Raw genomic sequence first — 27,777 nt, forward strand, 5'->3', positions numbered from 1 at the left:
CTCCAGCTCCCAGGTTCTTGTTTAATTATTGGGTTATGATATCATCCTGTGATTAAGACAGTGAAAACTTCGGAATCTTTAGGATGGCGGAAGGGGATTAAATATGAGACCTATGAGAAGCCATTAATGTTCATATTTGCTTTCTTGAAATACACGTGCTTTACCACGTACCCTGGCCGTGAAGTCCACCGAGGCTCCCCGGTTTAGAAGAAGAGTCGCCACATTGACGTTTCCATAGTGCGCAGCTATGTGCAAAGGGGTGAAGCCACTCTAGGGAAAGAGAGAAATCGTGGGTAGGAATGTGCCTCACACTGCGGAAAGTGATCCCTAACTAACCAGAAATCTTACAGCGAAACCACCTGCCAAGTGCATGAGTGATGCCACTCATGTAACAAACGCTTTAATACAACTCTATCGCTTAGTGCTGTAAGGGAAAACAACGTACCCTACACTTGCTGGCAAATTTATTTTTAATTTATGAAATTAGTTGTCTATCCAAAACTATGTGCCTTGAGTCTCTCACAAAACCTGGATTCAGCTGGCAACCAGTAAGCATGCGCAATCCCGCTTCCATCCTCTTAGCAGAAGGGTAACAGGTTTCATATGTGGCCATACAAGGCTTTTTTGTTCGTTTGTTTTTTGTTTTTTGTTTTTCGAGACAGGGTTTCTCTGTGGCTTTGGAGCCTGTCCTGGAACTAGCTCTTGTAGACCAGGCTGGTCTCGAACTCACAGATATTCACCTGCCTCTGCCTCCTGCCAAGTGCTGGGATTAAAGGCGTGCGCCACCACCGCCCGGCTCACACAAGGCTTTTTGATACAGCTTCTGGAAACTGGAACTGGGGGTCCTTATGTTTGCACAGAGAGTGCACTTACTTACTGAGCCATCTTTCCCACCTCTTGATCTTAATTGTAAAAGAGCATTGGTTGGTGTTTTACCTGCAGGAGTGTGACAATTTCTCAGGAAAAATGTCTACTTCATCCTGCAGTATCAACGCTGACTTCCTATGCCCGTCACAACTGCTTAGATTTATAGTGAAAAAGAACTTAAAAACCAATATTAAACAACTCTTCCTCCTATTGGGTTGCCTCATCTTGCCTTGATATGAGGGGTTTTGTCTTGTCTTATTGTATGCTGTTTTTTTCATTTTTTGGTTGTTGTCTCTTGGAGGCCTCTTTTCCGAAGGGAAATAGGTATGGGGGAGAGGGGAGTTGGGATAATATCAGGAGGGATAGAAAGAGGGGAAATTGCAATCAGGATATATTGAATAAGAGAAGAATCTATCTTCAATTTAAAATATGTTTGGTATCAATATGATTATGAAATAAAAAATGGTTCAACTGTATCTAATTTCAAATATGAATTAAATATAATTTTATCACTAAAATAAAATATGTTAAAAATAACCACATCGATGAAATGATGTGGGCATCCGATAAATATTTTATTGCCCACATGCTTCAAAAACAAAGCCTGAGAACCAAATAAAGAAATCCTTTCTTTTTCTGATGAAGATGTGGTTAGATCTTTTTGCTGTTCTTCACAATAAATGCATATTAGCTCTTTCCTTATTGAAGTGCTCAAACAGCTGGTAATTTTCCCTACTCTGTAGTTTTCATAACTTAATAAAAATATGGGGAAACAAACAGCATTTGTTAGTTAACACAGACCACAGTTTGCAGGCTATTTCCTATTCTCTTGGACTTGGAAATGGATTTTAACATGTAACCAGTTGCTTAAAGAAATATTCTACAAGCCACAGTCAGTTTTTTTTTTATAGGCTTTGTGTATAGAATTTGGTTTTACTGTTTTCAAAATGCCAAGATAAGCATTGAGATGGCTCAGGTAACTGAAGGCTGCCGATGTTAGTTGCAAATAATTTTGTTTTGTTTAGCTTTGTTTTTTCAAGACAGAGTTTCTCTGTAGCTTTGGAGCCTGTCCTGGAACTCATTCTCTAGACCAGGCTGGCCTCGAAATCACACCTGTCTCTGCCTCCCAAGTGCTGGCATTAAAGGCATGCACCACTATCATCCAGCTAGTTGCAAATAATTTTTAACTGTAGAGAAGTGAGATATGAAAATAAGAACAGTAACTGTGAATTCTATCTCCACAAATGTGATCAAGATTATTTTACTCTGCATGGAGCTGCGGCATTCATGCCAAAAGTAAGGGGAAAATCACTATACAACCCATAATTATTTTATAAAATGTCAAATCCGCTTTCTATTTTCATTTTGAAAGTTCCTGTCACCCAGACATATTCTGAATATGTGTCTATTACTGTTGCAACAGTTATCTCAGAGATTGAAACATTTCAACTTGCAGGGGAACTCCTTAAAAGCAGGTAGGTACAAAACTCAAATGAGTTCCACGAAGTCCCTGAACACGACTAGATCCACAAGGCCACTCCCAGCCGGAGTAAGCAATAAAAGCTGAGTCCTGTGAGACAAGCTTCGAAGAAGACTGAGACCAGCAGCCTGGGAGAAGTGAAACCAGCTGAGCTGACTGCAAGGGGTGCAGATCAGAGCCACAGAGAAAACACTCCAGTCTACTGCTCCGCCTGCAGGCTGGGCAATGTGCTCCAGTTTCTCTGGTTTTGTGAGCTGTCGCCCATGTTGGGGTGGGCTCTGGTGATGCAGCTGCCTCTGGGTCATTTCTGCTCCTTTAAGTATCCCCTAGCCCAAATTCTTGTAAGTAGCCTCAATAAAACTCATTGGTTCACCAAGCTAGACTTCGCCAGTATCTGTACTTTGCTTGGATGTGGGATCCTTATCTGGGGTGAGTAGTCATGTGTTCTGTGCCTCCCCAGGAAAACTTTTGTTACACACAATTATTCAAGTTATAATTTAATTTCTAATAACTTTATTGAATGCTGGAAAATCATTTCCTAATTACTCAAGTATGCTAAAATTATTTTATCACTTATAATAATTAATTTATTTATTTATGCTTTTTCATTGGCCTTCATGATCATAATGCCTCAGGCTGTCACACTGCACAACTCTCTGCTGGTTACACCCACCATAATGCATAAAAATAATTCCCAAGGAATACATAAGAAAATAAAGTACTAAAATTAGTAAATAAGATCAATTTGTATGATTCCATTCCTGAACAATTTTACCAAGCATTTGAGTTGAAGCTCCTTCAGCCCCCAATGTCATGCACAAAAAAAAGGAAGAAACAAAAAAGCAGTGCGAATAATTCAAGTAGATTGCATCTCAGTAGATGAATGTGTTAATAAAGATTTGAGAAATATGATATTTTCTGTGAATGCCCAAAGACCTACAACTTCTCCAGAATTATTCTAGAGACCTGATCCACCAGAACAAAAGTCAACCTTTATAAACAGTCCCTTGCTTTTGAGTGTAGATTATTTTTATAGCATACTTTCAAAATGTTTATATTGTGACAAAAGAGAGAAAACACATACCCACTAGAGGCTCCCAAACTTAATGTTCTTATTTATAATGACCTATTTTATAAGAAGAAGATGATTTAATGGCAAGTATTTTAAGAGTTACAGGAAAAAAGCAATTGCTTTGCTCGTGATGCACAGAGCCATTATTGGTCATAAATAATGCACTAAAGGAAAAATGCAGGAAAGGGCCTCTGCTATTGAATAACCGAGAATCCGCCCAAATTTTTACTTCCCTAAATTCTAATCTGTACATTCTCATTAAGAGGAAAATTCATATCTCTTTGCAAAAGTTTCAGAATAAGGCTCACTCATTAAATTATAAGCAACAATAGTGTTTTATTTCATGCTGGACTCACAAACTATTTAAATGGTTGGTTTATTAATATATGTTGCATCAAATATATGTTGCATTAAATATATTTGAGTTACCAATCTCTCTCAATTACAAGAATTTTTCTCTAAATTATTTCCCACTAATAGAACTTTAATCATTAGTATGAATTAGTGAGCATTTATTCTGAGAAAAAACTAAAAATAAATAAAAAAAAACAAGGTAAATGTTGGTATAATGGCAATACTGTACCTCGGTTGTCCTATTCACCATCATCTGAAGCAGTGTTTGGTGGGAAAAAGAGGGAAGATGTTACACAATGCAAAATGAAAGAAACAGTAGATGTGCTGGCTGCAACTGAGTACCGTATCCCAACAAGACAGAGTGAGAAAAGCCAACTCCATTACACCGGAGTCACTCTTTCAGACTCTCTCTATAATTAACGGTGTAAACAGAATGTCTAACTAAATGTCTCAAAGATGGAGACTGGCTTTCTAAAGAAAATCGTTTAGCCCTAATATTTATTAATATTACTATCTCCCAACAGACAATCCCCTTCCATCTGAAGTACCCATGGAAACAATTTACATGTTTTCCTGACCAGGATGCTGCATTATCGGCAGACTGGGCCTTGATCATTACCCAGGAGGATGCTGGCAGTCAGAGGGGACCTCTCCACAGATACACCAGCTCTTACCTTGGATTGGACATCAGCGTTGTGATCATTCTGAAGCAAGAGGGCAGCGGACTTGGTGTCATCTTTCCGAGCCGCAATGTGCAGAGCCGGCAGCCTCACCTTCCCTTTGGTGTCATTCTCCAGGAGGATGGCCACTGCCTGGTTGTGTCCCTGCTGGAGTGCCACAGCCAGAGGAGTGAAGCCGTCCTAGAATATAATTTTCATGAATGAGTGGGACTAACAACCAGGGTGGAAAACTCACTGGAGGAGCAGAAACAGAGTGGACTCTGCCTTTCCCATACAGTGCAAAGGCTTTATCAGATTGCTTTCGTGATTTCTATTCTGCATCATAACAAAGCCTGCTGATTATAGAATGTGGCCATTTTACAGGAGTGGGCTGAATGTGCGTTCGTAAAAGGAAAATCAAAATTCGTGTCCAATCAACAGCGCAAGATAGACGACTGTCTCTGCATTGTCTCTGGGAAGGTGATAACTGCTGTGGATAGAGTAATTGATCCTATTTATGTAAGGATGCTGGAGATTTAATGGGACCTAAAGCTTTTTGGTAAATTAGAGTGGCATTAATTTTGCAATTACTTACATTTTAGATCACTAAGATCATTTCAGTATGAGTTTTTTATGCCATATAACATTAAACCCCAATCTCTCAATTGTCAACAAGAGAAAGAGAGAGAGAGAGAGAGAGAGAGAGAGAGAGAGAGAGAGAGAGAGAGAGAGAGAGAGAGAGCACTCATCTCCAGAATAAGATAGAAAACCATCCTACAAAATTTGGAAAGTCATCTCTATATCTTCATAAGCAAGTATTTAAGTCCTGAAAAGATGGCAAGCGTAATCCTCCTTAATTTCCTGAAGTCCACAAGCAAATGTTATAAGTACTGTTCATATAACAAGAATGAGGTGTTAGGCAAATTTAACTATTCAATTTGTTTTCAATATTAATTGTTTATGTGATAACTGTGGCCTTTTGATGGAAAATTTCTACTCAAATGTATTATACCATGTATGTAGCATGAATCGTTTATGCAATATGAACCATGTATGCAGCATGAACCATATATAAAGCATGAATCTTGTATGCAGCATGAACCATGTATTCAGCATGAACCATGCAACATGAACTGTAGTAATATTTTGGCTGTCCTTTGGAGTAAGTTTGAATTTTGAATATGGCACACTACTTCACAGAGTGGAGGAGGAGTGCAGTGTCTTACGGTAGAGGCCAGCAAGCAGCTGCAGTGTGTAGGTGTGTCTGAACAGGAGACTCTGGGAATGAAGGGCACACCCATCCTCGTGAGCATATTTGGGTTTCTTTTCCTTCCCACTCTGCAGCATGTGGACTTTGCTTTCGTTCTGTGTTGTTTTTCCTTAGAGACACGGTCTACGGAATGGACCAGTAAAAAAACTGTAGCCTAACTTTTGGCAGAATTCAGGAGGAAGGAAGGGAGAAGAGATCAATAAAAATTGTGCTGGCCAGACACCAAACTAACTCCCTCTGGAGGACTAAAAGCTGGATCCCAACCATGCAGAATTCATTCTCATCTCTATTTCAGGGAAGAAGGCTAAAAATGTGTAATAATTCATTAAAATCCCTCAATGAACTCTGTGAAAAACCAGCTAAGTTCAGCAGTTTTGGGTTCATCATTTATTTACTAATCTTATCTATAAAAAATTTTCAAACCAAGCATGTCTTCATGTGCATGTGTTTGATTACCATGTGAAAGGATTGCATCATTATCTGATTTTTTTTTTTAAAAGTGGTTGTAGTGGGCTGGAGAGATGGCTCAGATGTTAAGAGCACTGGTTGATCTTCCAGAGGTCCTGAGTTCAATTCCCAGCAACCAAATGGTGGCTCACAACCATCTATAATTTGATCCAGCTCCCTCGTCTGGCATGCAGACTGAACACTGTGTAATAATAAATAATTATTTTTTAAAAAAAATGGTTGTAGTGTTTGTTGGCAATTGACTTTTACACATTATTGCTGCTCACGAGCACAGAACTCCTGCTTGTGCATCTCACACACACTCCAATGGAACCAACGAAGATATTTCATGACAAAGCATTGGCACATCAGCTACTCGTCCCCGAAACAATATTCTCTGTTACAGAATGGTGCAGTTAAAAGGCAGCATACACAGGTTAAACCCATGTGAACCTGGGTAACTATTAGGATAGGTTATAGGCTCAGTACATTAAGTTTATAAATTTCCAATCATTATAAGAAAGTGGCTTCAGTTATTCAAAGATATTTTTTAAATCAAATGTAAGTCACACTCATGTCTAGGCTAGGCTTCAACCCCTACCCTGCTTTGTTGCCTTTGAAAAGTATTGTATTTGGTTAGAAAAGAGAGTTCTGCAGGCCACTCTACAGTATGGCCTTGGCTGAGGCAGTGATTACTAAGGGCTGTTTTGGGAATCACACTGCAACACTGTGATGATGAACTAAATCAAAGCAAATCTTCTGAGAAAGCCATGAACTGAGTTCAGCGAAAACCCATGTTAGACACACTAAGTCTCCTGGGTGGGTGAAAGAATCGTGTGAAGGTTTCATCTGATTAACGATTCAGCCTTCAAGGAAAATGAGGACAGATGGGTTCCCTGATGCCGGAACGTTTTTCTGAGATACAATTCCTTGGTTAGCTGAGCATTGTCTTGAGATAGTCACACTCTACGTGCAGACAAATTTACTGTCTCGAGGGACATAAAGGCCCCGGGTTATTAAAAAACTACATATCTATACTGCGAGTACATAAATTATGTCTGTTTTACTGAATACAGAACACTGATGCACGTCATAGGGGAAGTTGTGTTTTTTAGTTAGATGATGTAACTTACTTGATTGGTAACTTACTTAGCATTGAGAGTGACTTCCTTGTTACTGAGAACAAGCTGCCAGAAAGTGATGGTGAGTGGTTCCATTAAAAGTTAATACTCCCCCCCCCAAAGAATTAGAAGTAGATTTAATGCATTTCAGTTGACTTTTCCATCCAGTACAGCGTGGAAGGAAGTTTGTGTTCACTTTACCTAAAGACTTACATGTCAGAAAAAAGCTAGAAGCTATATTGAACATTAAGAAATATCAAGATGGCTTCTGGGTGGCTATCATGTTTTTCTGTGGACCAAGAGATGAGAAGCAGAAAGGCATTTCTGCATCAGAAGAAGGTGTGCATAGGAAAGAGGGGTGATGAACTGAGCTCCTCTTCAGATGTGCCGAACCCTCAGAACCCAAGCTAATGTCAAACATTCTTGACATCGTTTCCAGGATCACAGTCACATGTGTGTCATGATTTCTATTTTGTCATAAATAACATTGCTGTGGTAGAATCCCTAGAAAATTATACGAACACAGATAGCTATAAATTATTTCTGATGGTCAGAAATTGTTCCTTCAAGGAGTGCTTTGGATCTTATGGTAAAATATTGACAAAAAGCAACAAGGATAATTTAATTTTAAAATGCTGAAAACCCCAAAAGCAAAAAGTGTGATTCAATGATGTGTACTCCTATAATCCGAGGAGAACTGCAAATTCAGCCCTGACATGGGTTTCACCAAGAGAAAAAACAAAAACAAAAACCCAAGCTTAATGATAATGGAAATAAGAATGCATGATCAGGAACCTAAAATGAAGGTACGAACTAATGGTGGTGGCACAAGCCCATGTCCCTCACGGCCATGACGGTCGACTGTGAGAGTAACGTAAACTTTTCCAGCTTGCCATAGACAAAACAGTGAAGATCCTTTGCAACTGATAGAATGAACATGGACCTTAAAACAAAAGAGCCAGAGAGCAAGACTTACCTCCGTAGCAGTGCTCTGGTTAGCTCCGTTCTCTAGCAAATATTTTACAACATCGATGTGATTCTCCTGGGCAGCCATGTACAAAGGAGTGAAGCCATTCTGAGGACAAACAGCAAAGGCAGAAATCTCAACCATTTGTAAAGTTTTAGCAAAACTAAAGTTACACCTTGAGGGAATTCACACACTCTATGAAATAATGCCCACGTAATATCTTCTGTATTTATGATAAATGAAGCAAACCATATGAAATGCTTAAGATACAAAAAAACATGAACTCTATGGAATATATTTCTATAACAGATCCTTATTATACATACATATAACAGTATCTATAAAATATCTTCTGTATTTATCAATCCACAAACCATTTACAGACTACTATTGTCTTGGCTATACAAACTTGCTTTGCATTTTTTGGCGTTTCATTTATTATTCATAACAGATAATGCTGAAGGGATTATGAACCTGAATGAAGGTGAAAAAATCTATACTTTTGATCACAGAGGCATTGCTTATACTGAACACTTATACTTTATTTTTTAAGCTACTCTGAAATTTTATTATTCATTTGCTCGATTATTTACTGAAGTGCAGCTACCAGGAGCTGAGCCATCCCTAGGAAACAGTGATAAATAGGACAAACACATGCTCTCATGAAGTACATATCATAATAATATTCAATATTGTGTACTTATATAAAAAATCAGCAGAAATATTACGCCAGGAGTTTTAAATTATGTTTAATTGTCACATTTCTTTTTTATTTATGTATACTTAAAATATACCAACTTTGTTAAGGGGGAAAAACACATTTTTAAGAAATTCTCAAAATAATTGGGCAATTCTTTTGTCAGATTATTAAACATTGATGTTCATACTTCCCCTATATTAATGAAAATTAGTAAAAATGAGACAAACATGTGATTATCAACCACCCGCAGAAAGTAGCAAACATAGGTTTTAAGCTACTTTGTTGAAATAAAATTCTTTTGCATGCATTGTAAAAGTGAAAACATTACTCAAAGCGACCAATAACCACCAAAATACAAATACAAAAGGACAATAAGTAAAGAAATTTAACTTTTGTTTATGAAATAAAATATACAAGGTGAAAGTAATCTTTGATTTAAAATAGAAATCATCTCTAGTGTTATGATTTGTGACTAACTACTGCTAGCTGGAGAGTATATTTCCCAAGGCTTATCAAGCAGGTGAAACGCGATGTATTTTAAGAACACTGAAGAGGTGGCGGAAGGATGGAATTAGAGATTCGAAGGAAGGGAAAGCCAAGGAAGACTGTTCAAAACAACGAGTGGGTGTGGAATGAGGATCTTTCGAGACAAGTAAGAGGTAGGGATGCAGTAAGAGAAAAAGAACCTTAACAGAGCACAGCCATCACTAATGGTTTTCCTCTGATGGAATTCTCTAGGCAGAGCAAGAGAAAAAGACACAGAAAGAGGTCATGAATTCCTCAGGAAAAGAGCCACCATGCTTAGACCTTTGCCAGTAAGAGATTCGCCCCTGGGTCTTGAGCTGCAGAGAGACTTTTTTGCTAAACCATTTGAATTGTTCAAACTACCCAAGATTGATAGATATTATTTCTATAAAATATCATTCTGTGACATATAAATTCTCAATGTATATAGGACCAACATAAAACAGTATCTATACAATGTCTTCTGAATTTATCAGTTCACAGACCATTTCAATAGACAACCATTATCTCAAATATGTATAACTTATACAGCACTCTTATGTCTCAGACTACTATCTCTAACACATTAGACTAGACAGTACTACACACCTGACTGAAAATAGATAGGTTCAGCTGAACCAGGAGCCCCATGTCTCCTTGGTGTCCAGACTATGGTGGAGATGACCTGACACCAGACGCCTCATAGTGTTCCTAAGCATAGTCCCAGTCCTCGCTCAGACTGCTCTGTCGTCTGTTGTGGAATATTCCTTTACACTGTGTGAAGGTATGTCACTGTGATTGATTTAATAAAAAGGCTGACTGGCCATTATCTAGGCAGGAAGAAATATACATGGGACTTCTAGACAGAGAGAACGAAAGGCAGAGTCGCCAGCCAGATCCGGAGTAGCTAGGATGAGCATGATGAAGAAGAGATAACAAGTGCGAGGGAGAACATAGATGAAAAAGTACAGGCTAATTGAAGCTGCAAGTGCTAGTTAGAAAGAAGCCCAAGTTTCTTCATTAAGATAAGCCTCTGTTTCGCTCTTTGTGAGCTGACAGCACAAAGAAAAGGCCAACTGCAGTTGTCCTCTCAGACGGCCTTCGGCCAGCACAATGACGGCCTTACATATTCTAATCATTAGAAGCTGAAAAGTCTACAAAAAGAACTTTGTAGATGTGATTAAGTTAAAGATCTTGAGGAGCAGAGATGGCGATCCAGTGGGCTAAAGGTAACTATGAGAACCTTTACAAGACTTGTAAGGTAGAAGCAAAAGCTGAGAGCGGAGGGAGCAGCTCTATCTGCTAGATATAATGATGGAGGGAGGGACCATGATCCAAGGAATACAACTTTAGAAGATGGAACCAGCCAAAAAATGGATTATCACCTAAAGCTTCCAGAAGAAAACAGCCTTGTAAACACTACAATCTTAACCCTGGATTATTAATTTGCAAAACTAAGGGAGAATAATTTTCTGTTGTCATAAGCCACTGATTTTGTTAATTGTGTATGTTAATTTGTTACAACAAAAAGAAGAACCAAATGTCTTGGCTTGGGGTTATAGGAGACCAGAACAGACATTGGCCTTTAGTCAGATTTTGTAGCATCTGCAATAGTGTACATTAAAGACGGAGAACTGGAGCCATGATGTCCATGGTTAAGAGATGAAGAACTGGAGTCATGATGTCACCATAGTTATGATATGGAGAACTGGAGCCATGATGTCACCATGGTTGAGAGATGGAGAACTGGAGCCATGATGCTTCTGTAGTTATGAGATGGAGAATAGAGCCATCGCCCTATGCTGCCATGGATATGATGTGGAGAACTAGTGCCACAATGCCATCATGGTTAAGGAATGGGGGGCATCTTATTGTAAAACATGTTGAATAAGGAAATACGGATTTATTACAGATCCCAAATACTGGAAATATCCTTTTCTTTCCATACAATATTTATCAAGAAACATCTCACTTGGGAATAAGGACTACTCCTCTGAGCAATTAGGACAGAGCAAGGCTGTATACTCACACCTTTGTAAACTGTATAGGAAACTGTTCATTTCCACTCAGCACAGCATTCCTGGTCTCCTCACATCACATAAAAGTGCTATTAAATATATCATGCCCCTGTGGTTTTCTAAAAGGGTTTAAGTTGAAATAGTTATGAAAACATTTACAATTTCTCATTGCTGATATAAAGCGTTTCTGGCTTATCTTAGATGCAAGCAAGGAGAGTCGTATACAGGCGTTCTGGAATAGTGCATTCATACCCCTAGAATACAAATGGTTTCAATCCATATTATTTACTGATCATTGTTCGTGGTTCTCAGATTAGTTATAATGCTTTTTCAGACCCAGAAATCATTCTGAACTTTGGAGAACTCAGCATCAAATAGGACTCTCATCTAGAAGCTTTATTTTATGCTTACAGAAATGCCTTGCAGATGGATGCGCGGGTGACTTGACAGGTAAAGAGCTTACTGAGTGAGCAAGAGGACCTGAGTTCAGATCCTCAGCAGTGACATAAATGTGGGATACAACTGTGTGCCCTTGCTTATTAAATATTATGAGCAGTACCCCTGTCTATAGAAAAATATCAATTTTTTGTCATTCATTTATATTTATTTAACCAAAAAAAAAAAACGTTTGGTAACTATTTACTGCTTGGCATTGTACTCAGAGAGTGACTCAGAAACAAATACAAAACCTCTTTGTCACATCCAGAAAGACAACTTGGTCCTGGAAACTGAACTGGGGAAAAGAGGGAGTGAAGTACAGACAGACACAGAGACGCAGTTACAGAGAGCTGCCATCAGCTAGTTCAGGCTTGCTCTGATGAACACCACCAAGGAATGCAAAACCTCACGGGGATTATGATGTACAATCACTACCTACACAGAGACCAGAGGAAGACTTTGCCTACTCCCTCATCCTGGCCCAAGGAAGGCTTTGCCATCTGCCGTGGGTCTGAATCACTGGACAGACACCTGGTAACAATCCATATTCACTAGGAGTACAGCCGCTCTTTCCACCTTCATTCAAGGCTTCCTCTGCTTTCCACACTTCTTTCAATGAGAATACCCAGTCCAAAGCTGAGAGAACCAAGATTAAACTACCATAGACAAATTTAGGGACATATCTCACTACTGTTTTTTATTACATGTTATATAAAGAGAACACAGATAAGGGACACAAAACTCAACGGTGTGAGGAAATTCTGCCAGCAGGAAGTCACTGAAGTGACTCAGTGTAAAGAGTAGGGGAACCATGGAAGTGCAGAAGCAGAAAAAGCTTCTGAGATGAGAAAGGAGAAGGCAAATGGGTCTTGCACATCAATCAGTGCCAGATGGTGAGGGAATTGGGTTCGGCAGGACTTAGCCCTATCTGCCTCACTAAGAACTGGGCTCTTTGTTTTAAATGGATTGAGAGTCACTTGGGTTTTTTAAACAGGGATTTGGCAGAAACATATCTGCATTTAAGGAGATTACAATGCCAAGAATAGAGAGGAAGAACCGGAAAACACTATGATTACATAGTTACTTACAACGAAAGGAAGGGTTTTGTAATAATCTTGATGAGAGTTGAAAGGGAAAAATAATGAGATAATTTTGGTTCATCAAAGGCAAGCTTGTATTCAGATATTTATATTACACTCCATGACTAGAAGGGGTATAAGTGGTTTCAATCCATATATTTATCAATGTTAATAGTTTTCAATTAGCTATAACTCTTTTCTAGATCCAGAAATCATGCTAAACTTTGGAGACTCCAGATATCAAATAGGATCTATATTTTATGCTTATAGAAGTGCCTTGCAGAGGGATGGGTGGGTTGCTTGATGAATAAAATGTTTTCTGTGTATGAGGACCTGAGTTCAGATCCCCAGCTGTGCTACAAAAGTGGGGTTCACCTGTGTGCCTCTGCAACCCCAACCCTAGGGGTGGAGAGAGAGAGTGAGAGAGCGCTCTGGATCCCACCAGCCATTCAGTCTAGCTACCTGAGGAGCTCTGGGTTCAGTGAGAGGCCCTGTCTCAAATATAATGATGATGGTGATGATGATGTGGAGATCAACAGATGAAGGCGCACAATATCCAGCTCTGGCCTCCACATGTCCATATTCCCACATACAATGCTTATCCCACAGCAGGTGTTCAATTCATATGCCTTAAATGGACAAAATTAACAGAGCAAATTTCTTTTACATCTGTAGTGTTTTCAATTTATGTCAAAATTAGTCTCAAACACATAAGTCTGGTCCCTTCTTTTTAAATGCAGAATGTCTTAAGAGTTTGGTCTTAAGGCATCAATTAAGGAGGGTTTGGTGGTGGGTGGCTTCTAAGTCTAATACTTAAAAGTTATTGCTTTTTAGGATTGTGCCCTCTTCTAGGTCACCTTTTTTTAGGGAGAACGAATCTTTCTCATGATATCGTTTAAGCAGCCACATGCGACCCACAGGAAAAGGAACTGAGATTTCCCACCAGGGTTATCTTGCTAGCCATTGAAAAGTACGTGGAGAGTATATGCTCCAGCCCAGAAATGCCTTCAGGGACTGCAGCTCTGGGAGTCCTCACTGTGACCTCACGAGAGACTCTGGAGCACAGCCACCCAAGCTAAGCCCCTGCTCAGAAACTATGATGATAATACATGTGTACCATTTCAAGTGGCGAAGTGTGGTCACTAAACTATTTAGTGGCAATGCTTAATAAGCACAATGCCCAGCGAGGGACGTCCCACAAGCTCAGAGTTGGGTCTCTCTTGCCAGTTAGACCTCTTGCTTCATACTCCTTCCGTTATCTTGAGGAAAGAAATTATCTTAAACAGCTACCCTAAAATATTTTAGAAATATAACTTTGAATGCTAAAAATAAAAATCTAAACACACCGATCTTCTTGAGGATGAATGAGGTATAAGTGTCCTTCAGTATCCACCAACCCCCTAACTAAGAGGACAATGGTATTTAACTGTGCTGGATTCCGAAAAGGCACATGAGGGGATGCTTCCAGTAGGACCCTGGGATCTGGGTAAGCTATGAGTGAAAGAATTATGACCCAACAGCCATTGTATTCAGTTACCATCTATAGAGTACTTTAAAGTCAAAAGATTAGACCTTTGCATTGATAAGAAAGAATATATGGTACAGATAGCTAGTGTGTATTTGTCTATGTCAAACCACACACAGTCTGAAGCAGTATTTAAAAGAACTATAGCTTTCCATATTCATAATGCCCTAAATTCCAGTGTGTTCTTTGGATTTACTTTCTGTCCTCACAGGAAAACTCAGTGAACAAATCTTATAACCATCTCTAATAATAAAAAATAGGAATGGATACACATAATCTGGAGTCAGTGAAAGTCAAATCTCCCATCTGAAGAAGTCGTTTGTCTTTTGTAAGAAGGTGACATCAAGATTGAGGGTTTGGCATTACTTTTTGCACAGAGCAAAAAGTATCTTAGCTCTGTGCTAAGAGATTCTTCAGCACCTTGACAGTCTTTCAGTTAACACACACCAGGACCGGTTGGAAGTTACTCCCATGGTCATTCTCAGTGCCTCACATCCTCTTCTTCTATTGAAGCAGAATATGAGATGATGTAGGAAATAATCCTGAAGTTATCAGCAAGCTTGAAGGTCAGGGTAATTCAAATCCTATCCCTAAATACACCACAAACACCCAGCTGTGAAGGATGCAGGAAACCAATCTGGACTAATTTTAGTCATGTAAATAAAGCAGACTTTGGGTATTCTGGGGGTGTTCTTAGGGAAGAAGAAGGAAAAAATAGGATTGCAAATTATTTGATAGTAAAGTTCAACTGCTATGCCTATCTTCTAGGTTCAAAAGACACTCAGATCACTGACGCCGATCAACCCAGGGCATTCTCTAGGATAAGGTGGCTTCAAGTTTACACGACACATTTGAGCCACTCCCCTCAACCAAATTTAAGATTATTTTTTAGAAAATTGGGACAGAGGGACAGCAATTGTCTCCTTTTATACAGTGAAATTATCTAGAATAAATCAGATGTTCCAGGAAACACAGCAGTGACAGAGGAAGACTCTGAACCTTTGGCTGTGGAGGAATCATTCAGTGGCGACTCACTGACACGTCTAAAATTTATACCAAGAAAGTCAAGAAAGTTTTCTTTTTATTTAATCAAGGACAAGGTGATCTATTTTCTTATTTGCAATTGGAAACATCTTAATTAATACGGCATCTAGATAAAAATGCAGTTTTCAATATCACCATTAGTTTAAAATAAAGCACCCTTGGTTGGAGACATGACTCAGCAAATTAAGAGCACTTATTACTATTCAAGAGGGCCTAGGTTCCATTCGCAGCACCCACACGGTGGCTCACAGCCATCTGTAACTTCCAGTTCTAGGGGCCCCAGTACTCTCTTCTGGATTCTGAGGGTATCAAACATACACATAGTGTACAGACATACATACATACAGCAAAATACCCAATACACACAAAATGAAAATAAGTTAGCCTCTTTATTTTTTAAAAAAGTAAAATAAAACATTTTATCCAAGAAATTGGAAGAGTACATGAAGTGTAATAAATCACCTGGTGCAAGCAATGAAATTGATTATTATTATTTCTTTTAGTTTTTGAGATTAAAATATAATTACATCATTTTCCCTTCTCTTTCAACACTCCAAACAAATTCATAACCTTTTCACTAATTGTTGTGATATATTATATATGTATGTATATACATATATATTTTTTTCCTAAAATTCATAATGACAACTTGCTCAATCTGTAATGTTACTTGCATATATATGTCTTCGGTGCTGATGATTTGGTAATAAATAACCAATTGGCTGTTTCCTGGGGAAGACTATTCTTCTCCTTATGGTTTTCTTTGGTTGCCTGTCCACAACCTGAGTAACTTCGAGAATGAGGGAAGGGGCCATTGCAGGAGAGGAGTAATAAAGAGGACAATAGCAATGTACAAGTGTTCTGAATGGGAAAATGAAAAAAAAAAAAAACAAAAAAAAACAAGAGGCTCTAATTGGGGGAGGAAGGAGATAAATACAGAAAAAGAAAGGAGAAGGGTAAAACAATAGTAACGGTGCCTGGAAAAGTCATACAGAATCACACTATTAACTATCTAAAAATACCTATAATATATATACCTAGCAAAGTCATGGATCTTGGAGGAGAATCTACAAATTACCACTTTACTAAACCAGCATAATGCCTAACTACCTTCTAAATATTATCAAAATATATCCACAGTTAAAGATAATCATTACGCCTCAGCAAGGAAACGTCTCTTTGCAACAGTTGGAGACCATTACATAAAATCACAGTCAATCAAAATGCAGAGTTGTGGAGCCCAGTCACATGATCTGCTACACAATTCCTCCACCTAAGGCTCAGGGATCGCTGGGAAGAGGAGGGTGGAAAGATTGTAAAAGCCAGAGGATCCGGAAGTTGGCTGAGAGATTGTGTCTCCTAGGAAAGTCAGAGCCACACTCACGAATTCTCACCAACACGACTGCTACCACACACAAGTGGACAGGGGCTACACCAATAGAAATGCTAACAGTGGGAGAAAGAAAGGCTCACCAGGCCTCAACCAGGCACAAAGTGGGAAATTTTAAAATACATTTTTATCTGGTAGTGGAGAACACAAAATTCAGTAACAGGTTTGTTTCCATTGCTTTTTTTGACATATATAATACTAATTTTTATATAAGTTGTCAGTGATATGTTAAGCTTGGGCAGAGATGGTTTAGTAGATAAAGACAGATCGCTACCAAGCCTGAGTTCTGTCCTTGGGAGCCACACACTCTCAGGAGAAGACTGGCACCTGCACCTTACATCCTTCTCTGACACACACACATGCACACACACACACACACACACACACGCACGCACGCACATACGCACACACATACGCAGCCTGAGTACACTTCTTTAAAGAAATGTTATATTCATCTTGCAGTAAGTCCCTCTTATGATCTCACATTCATCTTTATAAGTACATGGATAAATTCCTTTCTAATGTGTACAGAACAAATACTTTTAAAGATATAAACTAGAATTATATCTTGCAGATGTTGAACCTGAGAAATGATAAGAGGAGCAATGAAAATGTCTGAGTGTGAGAAGCAAAAAATTTTAATGAAATCACTAAATATACGAGTATTGAAACTGGGTGGCCATTTATCCTCTGGCACGTTTTCTGGATTTCCAGATGAGCAGTACAAATTATAAGATCCAGGGGGTTTTTGTTGTTGTTGTTTTGGGGTTTTGCTCCATTTTGTTTTTCCTTTTCTTTTTTTCTTTCTTTTTTTTAAGTGTGCAATGTTCTCTGCCTAGCATTGTAGCAAGAGCTTTAAAATATCTGGTTTTGTACAACATCCTATAGGAACCTATGTCATATATATATAAAATCATCCATAGTAACCTATGAAAGAGAATGTGTTATATTCAAAAAGCAAAATATTGACTGCTCTACATATGCAATGAGAAATTTAAGTCAATAGCAACCACGGTAGGGTACTTTAATTTCCCCTACCAGAGTAAAAGCCCATTAACCTGAAATTCTCATCTTGAAATAAGTCACTGTGCTAATTTAATTAGTTATCATTATTTTATTTTTAAGTTGATGAAATGAGCATCAAAAATTTAACTTCAAAGATTAAATAGTCAAAAGAAGCTATGGCCCTTTTTCTTCTTTCATCCACTACACACACACACACACACACACACACACACAGATACAAAATTGCTTTTAATGAGTAACTGTTAAATGTGTTTCCTTTCATTTCAGAAAATAATATGCTGGTCCAAGCCTCAAAAGGCACACCCAGCATAAAGCCACTGCAGTATTCATGGAGAACAGCTCACAAACAGACTCGTTTCTTATGGAGCTGTAAACTGCAGACAGTGGCTAGGGCTTTGTCAGGAAATATAGCTGGTAACAATGTAGCTTTTCTTCCCCCTGAGATATATCCAGAAAATCTGAATCGTCACTCAAATAAAATTATTGCTTCCTCCAACAATGTCAATCATTTTGTCATTTAACGATTACTATCAACCTGAGAGAGTACTTGCAAACCAAAATTTACAATATGTGGTCTCACACATGCAGACACACAAACACACTGGGGATTCAAAAATATCTTTGAGTTTTTCAAAATAAAAATTCCCATTTTATTTGCATAATATTTGCTGTATCTTTATTTTCTGAGTCACATAAAAAGTGGCAGAACCATAGATATATTCTTATCCTACGTCTGTTATTAAAAAGCTTGGGAAGGCTACGACTGTGGTGCAGGGGTAGAGGCACCACATGTGTCTAACATGTGTGAGGCCCAAGATTCATCTCTGTACCGAGCCAAAAATCAAACAGACAAGAAATCATTTTTGAATATTACCAAGGTCCCATTTTATGTCTTTTTCCATGTGTTAGAACACCTGAGGATATTAATATAAATGGTTCAGCAATGTTTGAGGAAACTTTGTAGTTTAAGGCAAGGAGCCTTAGTACAAAGACTTTTCCAGGGTAAGTATTGGGACTGTGCAATGTGACCCGTTCAATTAGATTGCACCATCAGAAGCACGGAGACAGAAAGGGGCACCAACTCCAGTGGATACACCACTTCACAGCTGTTTGACTGTTTTACTTTACAACCTGTCACAGACAGACCCTTCAAGTGATGGATATGTTCAATAAAAATAATCCAAAAACTCTGGGGCTGGAGAGATGCCTCAGTGATTCACAGCACAGCCTACTCATTTAGAAGACCCAGGACAGATTCCTAGTATCCACATGATAGCCCACTGCTGATGTGGGATTCCCCTCTGTATGCTGTGAATAAAGAAACTGCCTTGGCCTGTTGACAGGGAAGAACTTAGATAGGTGGGGAAAATTAAACTGAATGCTGGGAGAAAGGGGACAGAGTCAGGGAGAAATCATGTAGCCCCGCTGGAGACAGAAACTGGGAACTTTACCCAGTAAGCCACAGCAACGTGGCAATACACAGATTATTAGAAATGGGTTAAGTTAAGATATAAGTGTTAGCCAATAAGAAGCTAGAGCTAATGGGCCAAGCAATGATTTAAATAATATAGATTCTGTGTGATTATTTCAGGGCTGAGCAGCTGAGAACCAACAAGCAACTCCTGCAACATACAACCATTTGCAATAACAGTTCCAGGCGATCTGATGCCTCTTTGGGCTTCCATGGGCACTGCACTTATACAGTATGCAAACATACATGCAGGCAAACCATACACAAACATTAAAGGAAAACCTAAAATAATTTTTAAAAAGTCCAAAAACTTGTATAAAGAACACACATACCCAATCATGTACTTATATTTTGTATCCTTTGGGTTGTATATTTATAATTTACAACTTGAAGTATATTAATAAGGGAATTAAGCCTCCTTAAAGTACTTTATACATACACATAATAAATACCCGTGTACACAGTACAGACACACACATACACACACTTAAAATAAGGGCATAAAGGTATACTTCAACAAATTTACTTTTAAATGTGTCAAACTGATAAACTGGCCAGAATGATGAAAACATAATAGCTAAAGAACTGGAACTCATCAATCACAAAAAGACAAGAATTGTGATTGACGGGTAAGCTGACACACTTCTAAGAAAAGAGAACGTGTTGATTCCATGTGAAGGATGGAGAACACACAGAAGCTAACACACTTAAGTATACTAAGTGCCCCAGACTACTCCCTAGTTCACATGTGAAGAGAAGATCCCTGGCTGGTGAGGCAGATAAATCCCCTTTCAGGCAATGAGCTCAGATCAGCTCATTATAATAACTGCAGAGTGTGTTGCAGCCATCCAGAGACAGGCTGCCCCATTCCAAAGAGGCGGTACTTACGACATCCTATAAATAAAGTGCCTTATTTACTTTAAAAACAAATCTGATATAGAGAATTTTCAATCCCAAAGTAAAAGCCACAGCTCGGGTCCCAAAGCCTAAGGAATTATGTTCATCCATGAAAGGACATATTTACACCTAACTAACATCATATCTTTTCATTGAAAGTCAGAATTTTAAGATGAACAACAATCTATTTTGATTGCCTTACTACTAACCAAAGAGATCCAAGGGGAGACTCCTAACGGACACTTAAACAGGACATACAGAAAAATAATTAACAGTGGTCAGCTTAGACAACAGCGGTCTTTCCTGAAGGACCAGATGAGGACCCTGGAAAACTGGAAAGCAACCCTAGCTGTGACAAACCAGCTTCAAGGCTTCCTGCCAAGGGAACATACAGTGTAGTCACTCTTCCTCCTAGAGAAGTTTTTAACTTTAAGGTCCTTAAACTCCTACACATATTCTTGTATCTCATAGTCTAATTATAACAGACTGAATTCAAGGTAAAATAGACTTCCAAGAAAAGCACGCCCCATTCCTGAGAGAAAGGAATAGAAAGGATAACATGGAACTAAAAGATGGGTCCCTGTCTCCTAGAATCAGGCTGCTGCTGCTTGGCTCAGCTCCCTCTTTTTCTGAAGAGAGTTCTTGAATTCTTCCTTTGAGAAGCACCAAAAGAAACACACACACACACACACACACACACACACACATGCATCAACAATGCTCCTGACGTCAGAATAAACTATTGATCGCCCATAACACTGCCTGGATGTACCAATGCCAAAATATAGCTGTTTCCAAATACAACCCCCCCACACATACACATACACATACACACACACACACACACACACATACACACATCTATTTAGATATAATTTCTGTAACATACCATCTAAGACAATAGTTGTCAAAGCCAATGAGACGATAATTATTATTATGCTTTCAAATGATGATGCCTGCATGGGGCCAGTTGTTCACAAGCCCCTACCCTTGTTGTTGGGCAGGATTTTTATCATGGATTATATGAATTCCATGAACACCAGTTCTCCTAAGGGACGACTCTGTTTCAATGTAAGTACTTTTACAAAGTCTATAATTGAAATTTGATCTGTCAATAAATAATGCTTCCCTGCCCCAGTGGCATAAACCACGCATGTAAACTCTTGGGGGAAGTTTCAGAGACTGTGACAGAACCCTGCAGCACGACCGTAGACAGATTCTGCCAAAGAAACACAGGGAGACAATAAAAAATGACTCTCAGAGATTTACACTGTTTGAATAATTTTCTCAATAAAACTGAAAGATTGTGAATATTAGTAATGAAACAGTTATCAGAAAATGCTTGCTTGTCACATAATGTATGGTAATGGGAGTTAAGAATTGAAATATATCTAGAAAATCTCAAGACAGCAATCTGGGCTAATAGTTGAGAGAGAGAAAAAAGGGAAAAAAAGGATTTTCCTCTATAAGGAATCTTTGATTTACATCTTAACTGTGCGCTCATATGAAAGAAACAAGAGGTGTCTTCATTCCCATCACTGGACATAAGCAGTTTGGCTCCTCACATACAAGGATTAAAAAAACTCTATGTGACCAAATCACAGAACAACTATAGGCAAGAAAACCGGGGCAGCCACAGAGGAAATAAGGGGAAGAGCAGGAGAAGGGAGACGCGCAAGAGGGCCATGGGGTGAACATGAGCAAAGGCGCAAGACAAAATTGTGTGTGAGGATGTCATAAGGAAACCCACTATGTTGTGTGATAATCTATAAGGTCATGATAATATTTAACAAATAAAAACATAGGTTTGATAAAGTGATAAAAAATTTAAAAATCAGTTATTAGAGATAACAAAATAAAGAGCTAACATCTTTTTGGATCTGTTGGTTTAACTACCAAGAGTTAATTGATAAGGGAACTAGAGAGATGATCCATTGGGCAGAGAATTTGCTATCCATGAAACTGAGGACTGGGGTTCAAATCCTCCATAGCCATGTAGAAAGCTAGGTATAACAATACACCTATGTATACATACATACACTTATGTCCCCAGTTCTGGAGGGGCTGGGGACAGAAGGATCATTAGGACTACCTAGCTGCCAGCCAGGTTTAATAAGAGACCCTCTCTCAAGGGAATGGAGTAGAAAATGTCAGAGAAGGATACCTAATGCTCTCAGAGGCTCTATCTTGCACATGTGTGTTAGTTCCCACACCACATGCATGCTACACATGCACATGCCTATATACCAAAACACACACAAACACAAACACACACACACACACATACACACACTTAACCAGACAGACCGAGAACAAAAGTAAACTAACAGAAAAAAATTAATAAAACAGAGACAGTATGTTGTACTTCAATGGTGCTTGGCACCTGGTGCAAACACTGTGCTCAGATCTCTCTACCTGTTTGTACCAAGTGCTTTTTTCAGAAGCTTTGTGCCCCATGTTTCAAAGCTGTTACCCCAAGGAAAGTTCCACACTCCTCATTACTGAAAGAAAAAATAAACTTCGACAGAGCTTTGTCCATCCTACCCCAGAGAAGAACAATCTTTCAACTCCAAAAGAACCATTAGTAAAAAATTACAAACGGCGTTATCCACAGCTCAAAGCCAATGATCTCTTTTCTGTAATGGAGCTAGATAACACGATCTGCCTAATAATTACATCTGCAGATGATATTTATTCTGTATTTTCTGTGAGTCAGGAATCTGCATCTATCTCATGTTTGCAGAAACTCTGTGTAGCAAATATTACTACCCATGGATCGGAGGTAAGATACAGAGCCGCTGAGAGCTTAGGAAACGGGCTTAACCACCCATAATACAAGCAGGTGAAACCACGGTTCTCAGCTGCTGGACCACAGGCACTTACAGAGAGCCTCCGTCTCTGGTGCCACACCCCTGGAATTTGCCTTGCCACTGTTTATCTCCCCTTGGTGCTGCCTTTCTTTTGCTAGTCTCTGAAAGGAGCAACCTGCCCCCTTTGACGTTGTTGTGTATGTGATTGGATAACTTAGGCTACTTGTCTTTGTTGGTGTCTGGTCCTTTTTTTCTGAAAACACAAACTTTTAAAGATAATATATAAATATACATATTAGGATATATAAGAATATATATTTTTACAGATATATGGATTGTGTGGTATGTACAAGACAGCTAAAGATATTTTTTTTTGTTTTATGTTTAAGCAGGTAAAAGGCATCTGTCAGCTTTACTTGGACTGTATAACCAAACCTCTAGCCATGCCATATGAAAAGATCCCATATAATAATAAATCATGATGATTCTGTTGCCAAAAAGATTTATCCTGTCTCAGAGCTACTCCCATAGTAGAGGTATCATCATATATGTCACCTGTCTTATAATCTTTTTTAATTTATTTTTTCATGTTTGCAGCCAAATATTTTAGTTGGTATCCCCCAATCAAATCTGATCTTCATAATTTTAATGAGAATCATAACTTTTTGTTTCCTGTGGAAACAAAGGCATAACCTATCCCCCAATGCAGCATATTTTTCAACTTCCATTTTAAAGTTAAGACATTCTTAAATATATAGGTTGGATTAACTGAGCAGTTTCATAATCCAAGGTCTCTCAGTACTTATTGATTTTCTACATTCACATTAAAAAAATTCAAAGTTAACAAAGCACTATATAGGATACAGATGCCCTGTGTATTTCCCATCTTTACATGACAAAATATTTTTTAATATTACTTTACTCTTTCTACACCCATTTTCTTTTCTTTCTTCAGTATCTAAGCACATTGTAAAACATACTCTACCTTTTTAGAGGTTTTCTCTGTCTGGACCTGACTTTACTAAGTGCCTGCAGCATTCTCTGACTGCATGAGAAAAATCTTAAAATGTCATGTCAGCCACTGTGCATCTCAGCTTAGTGCATGGCACTGGCACATGGCATTGGCAGCTGACTCCAGCTCACATGCCATGACTGGTAGCCCCACCTCTGTATGCCACCTAGTACCAGCCCTACTGAGAGGCTGAAGGTCTAGAAATCCACATCTGGCTCCTTCTCCAGAGCTTTTCTTTGCTTTCTTGGACCCTATGTTTGGATATTCAAGCCCCATATTGGGTGCATATGTAGGTGGATTTTTCTTTGGGCCACCAACTCACTTCCAAATAATGACATGAGAGTTTTTTTTATTATGAAAGCTCAGCCGATAGCTTAGACTTATTTCTAACTAGCTCTTATAACTTAAATTAACCAATTTTTACTAATCTACATTCTATCATTTGGTGTTATCTCTCTTCCTCTTACACCTCCTATTTCTTCTTCATGTCTCTTGGTGTCTCCTGTGCATCTAGATTCCTTTTCTCCCCATAAATTCCATCTATACCTCCTGCCTAGCTATTGACCATTCAGCTTTTTATTACACCCATCACAGCAATACACCTTCACATGAGTTACAAATATCCCACAACACACATCTGTAAAATCCAATTTTACCAAAAGACCCTGTAAACCATTTCAGTTCAAACTCCCGTCTTTGATACCTCATCACCCCCAGAAAATGAAGAGGTTATTCACACACCATATCCTCACACATGAAGAGGCCCTTGCTTCCTTCAGGAAGAAGCATGCTAGTCAGTTTAGCCAACCTGTCCTCTACCCATGATATTCCCACATAGTAATGATCTGTCTACTAACCACAAATTCCTTCTTGACTTTAAATTCTCACTTGCCAACTGATTTGTTCAGAGTCAAGACTTTTCTCTCTTCCATTGTATAACCGTATTGTAGCAATCTCCAAGAGTTTAATTTACGACCCGTTAATATAATATACATGGAGGTGTCATGCAAGCCTCAGTTTACATGATTAAATGCAGAAAACTCTAGAAATGCATACTCCTCCATAACTTATGAACTCTAGCAAGTTTACCAAATATTGATTGTTTGGAATTTTTTTCCCCTTCATATTTCAAAAGTAATTTTATTAACCTACTTTCAAATGATTCAGGTTAACTTCAGATGCTATATTTTGAATTAAGTTTTTAGAAAAATATAGAATACATATATATGTACATATATATGTATATATTGAATATAAAATTTAGGATTTGTGCTGTGAATCTGGCATCCCTACATCTTTTTCATGGCTCTTAAAAGGAAGTGGTGGTTCTATTTCCCTGAGTATGTTCCTCCCACCCTGGCCCTGTTAATCTAACACCAAAAGTTGGATACATAAGTCTATGTCAAGAGTAAGTAAGATAGAAATGAAGAAAATAAAAAGTGATGGAGGGTTCATATCAGCATCCATGACTTTAATCCCGTATCTTTTCAAATTTTCTAAGACACAACAGCAAGATACTTAACTTGCCTATATAAACATCTATTTTTAAATCAATCATAAAGTCTTAGTCAACTGATAATGGTGATTATCTAAATTCAATAATACCATCAGCCTCACTAAATGACTGAGGTATTTAGAAAAGTAATTTTAAGCAGGACGGTAGTGATGCAGGCTTTTAATCCCAGTGCTCAGGGAAGTAGAGACAGGAGGATCTTTGGGAGTTCGAGGCCAGCCTGGTCTACAGAGTGAATTCTAGGACAGTTAGAGACACACAGAGAAACCCTGTCTCAGGGGGAAAAAAGAAAAGAAAAGAAAAGAAAGAAAAGCTACTTTAAATTTGATTGTTTCCTCTCATAAATTTTCCCACAATATATAAAAACCATTTGGAACTGCTTTTCAGGATTCCCTGCCGTGTGACTCTTACAATGAATTAACAATGTGCTGTACAAATAAGGATTATTGTAATCTTGTAATGATGCCATCACCCTTCCTTTAAGGCCTGTTATAAGCTGATATGATTAGGACCACAAGGAAAAGCACCAGTGACTCCGAAAGTAAATGAATGGTGAGATGGTTTTAGTTTATTATCCCTGAGCTATCTCCAAAGCACATCAAGCACCACGTGATAACTAATATCACAGCTTCTAACAAGCATTTACTTTGCAACATTCGCCACGCGTCAACTTCTATCACATCGCTAAGTTCAATGAATCATTTGGAAACATACAACCCTGTTCTTTTTGTAGACTGAAATCTCCGCATTGCAGGTTAGCGTCCTGTCATTCTAAATGAAAGCCCCGGTGCCCATTCAAACATAATTTGCTTTCAGCTCCATGTTTTCTATGTTCACTACTGATTGAGACATAGTCTGGGGTAAATGGCACACCGGGCTTCTCTAGTGCCCTCTGTAGCAAGCGTGACTCCCAGACTGGCAGCACCCACATCATCTGAGAACTTACTGCTAGAGAGAACCCAGAAACGTAATTTAGCAAGCAAGCTATGTGGGTGACCACAATTCAGGTGAATGTTTGAGAACTCCCGCTCTTGAGTAAAAGGATGCTATTTTGCTATACACAAAAACATCTGTTTTGCAGGGCTAGGGAAAGAGCCCAGCGCCAACTGCCTGCAGTACAACTGCTCTGTCACTAAAGGGACACTTCTAGCTCACACCCAAAAGTTGTTATTGAAATAGTATAATTTAGTAGCATCCTGTGTTTCCAAGCCTAAGATGTTGTTGTACTGAACGGAACATACCAATGTTTCTTACAATGCTATCAATCTTTAAATAAAAAAAAATATTAAAGGTTTATACTAAAGTATGTGGCAATTACTAATAAATCATTGTTACAAATTTAGCTGAAAGTTTGAGTTGCAACCAAAACTGGAAGTGATTGATTAAAACTTCATATCATTACACAGTCAAAAATGGATGTCTCATCTGTCATAAATAAACTTACTAATCAGTGTAATCAAAATGAAAGAAGAAAACTAAGCTGATTCCATCATTTATTTTTAGTATTTCCTGGTCTGGAATGTGTGTCATCGACACAGTCATATGTCTGTAGACACGATGAGAAATGAAACGAACAGCATGGGGAGCAGGTCCTGCTACACAAAGGCAAGCTAGCAGGGATGTTCCAGCAAATGGATCAAAATGAGCTGCCTATATCGCCTGTACTATAGTCTGTGTGATTAGCATGCTAAAAAGAAAGCCTGAGGAAATAGAAAGATGTTTTTTGTTTGTTTTGTTTCTTAGTGTGGTATCAACCCCAGGACTTCCCACATGTGGAAGGAATGAATTTTATTAAAAAAGTTACATAGTGCAATTCCTACACAAAGACATCATAGACACCAAGAGTAAAGTGATGGCTAAAATATCATGCATACACACTTTCTACCAAAAGATATAGAAATCAGGCCTATTGTGTGATTTATATTGTTTCTTTTTTCTTAATTTCAATAGAATGATGAACTTTCTTTTTATGATTATATTTATCATAAAACTGTAAGGTTAGAATCTGTCAGTTTCCCTCAGCATTTTAATAAAGCCACAGTTGGGTATGAGATAAAAAATAAGGATAGGGAGTCCTGTACTGTAGTAGACACCTCCTTTTGGAATGGCAGTT

General features: G+C 38.5%; 1 protein-coding gene across 50 annotated transcripts in view; it reads right to left on the reverse strand.

Annotated features, from left to right (window-relative positions):
• Ank2 (ankyrin 2) overlaps positions 1 to 27,777 on the reverse strand; it is a 532,749-nt gene that overhangs the window by 123,789 nt on the left and 381,183 nt on the right. For 42 of the 50 annotated variants that reach the window (XM_057793904.1, XM_057793906.1, XM_057793908.1 and 39 more), the window contains 4 exons: positions 8,247 to 8,345; positions 4,448 to 4,633; positions 4,003 to 4,026; positions 172 to 270 (listed from right to left, as the gene is read on the reverse strand). In XM_057793904.1, coding sequence (XP_057649887.1) covers positions 172 to 270; positions 4,003 to 4,026; positions 4,448 to 4,633; positions 8,247 to 8,345 — 408 coding nt within the window. The remainder of the gene's footprint in view (positions 1 to 171; positions 271 to 4,002; positions 4,027 to 4,447; positions 4,634 to 8,246; positions 8,346 to 27,777) is intronic. The other 8 variants (XM_057793901.1, XM_057793899.1, XM_057793891.1 and 5 more) reach the window with 1 other exon arrangement.

Source organism: Chionomys nivalis, chromosome 18 (genome assembly GCF_950005125.1).
Source record: "Chionomys nivalis chromosome 18, mChiNiv1.1, whole genome shotgun sequence".
In the NCBI taxonomy this organism is placed as follows: domain Eukaryota; kingdom Metazoa; phylum Chordata; class Mammalia; order Rodentia; family Cricetidae; genus Chionomys; species Chionomys nivalis.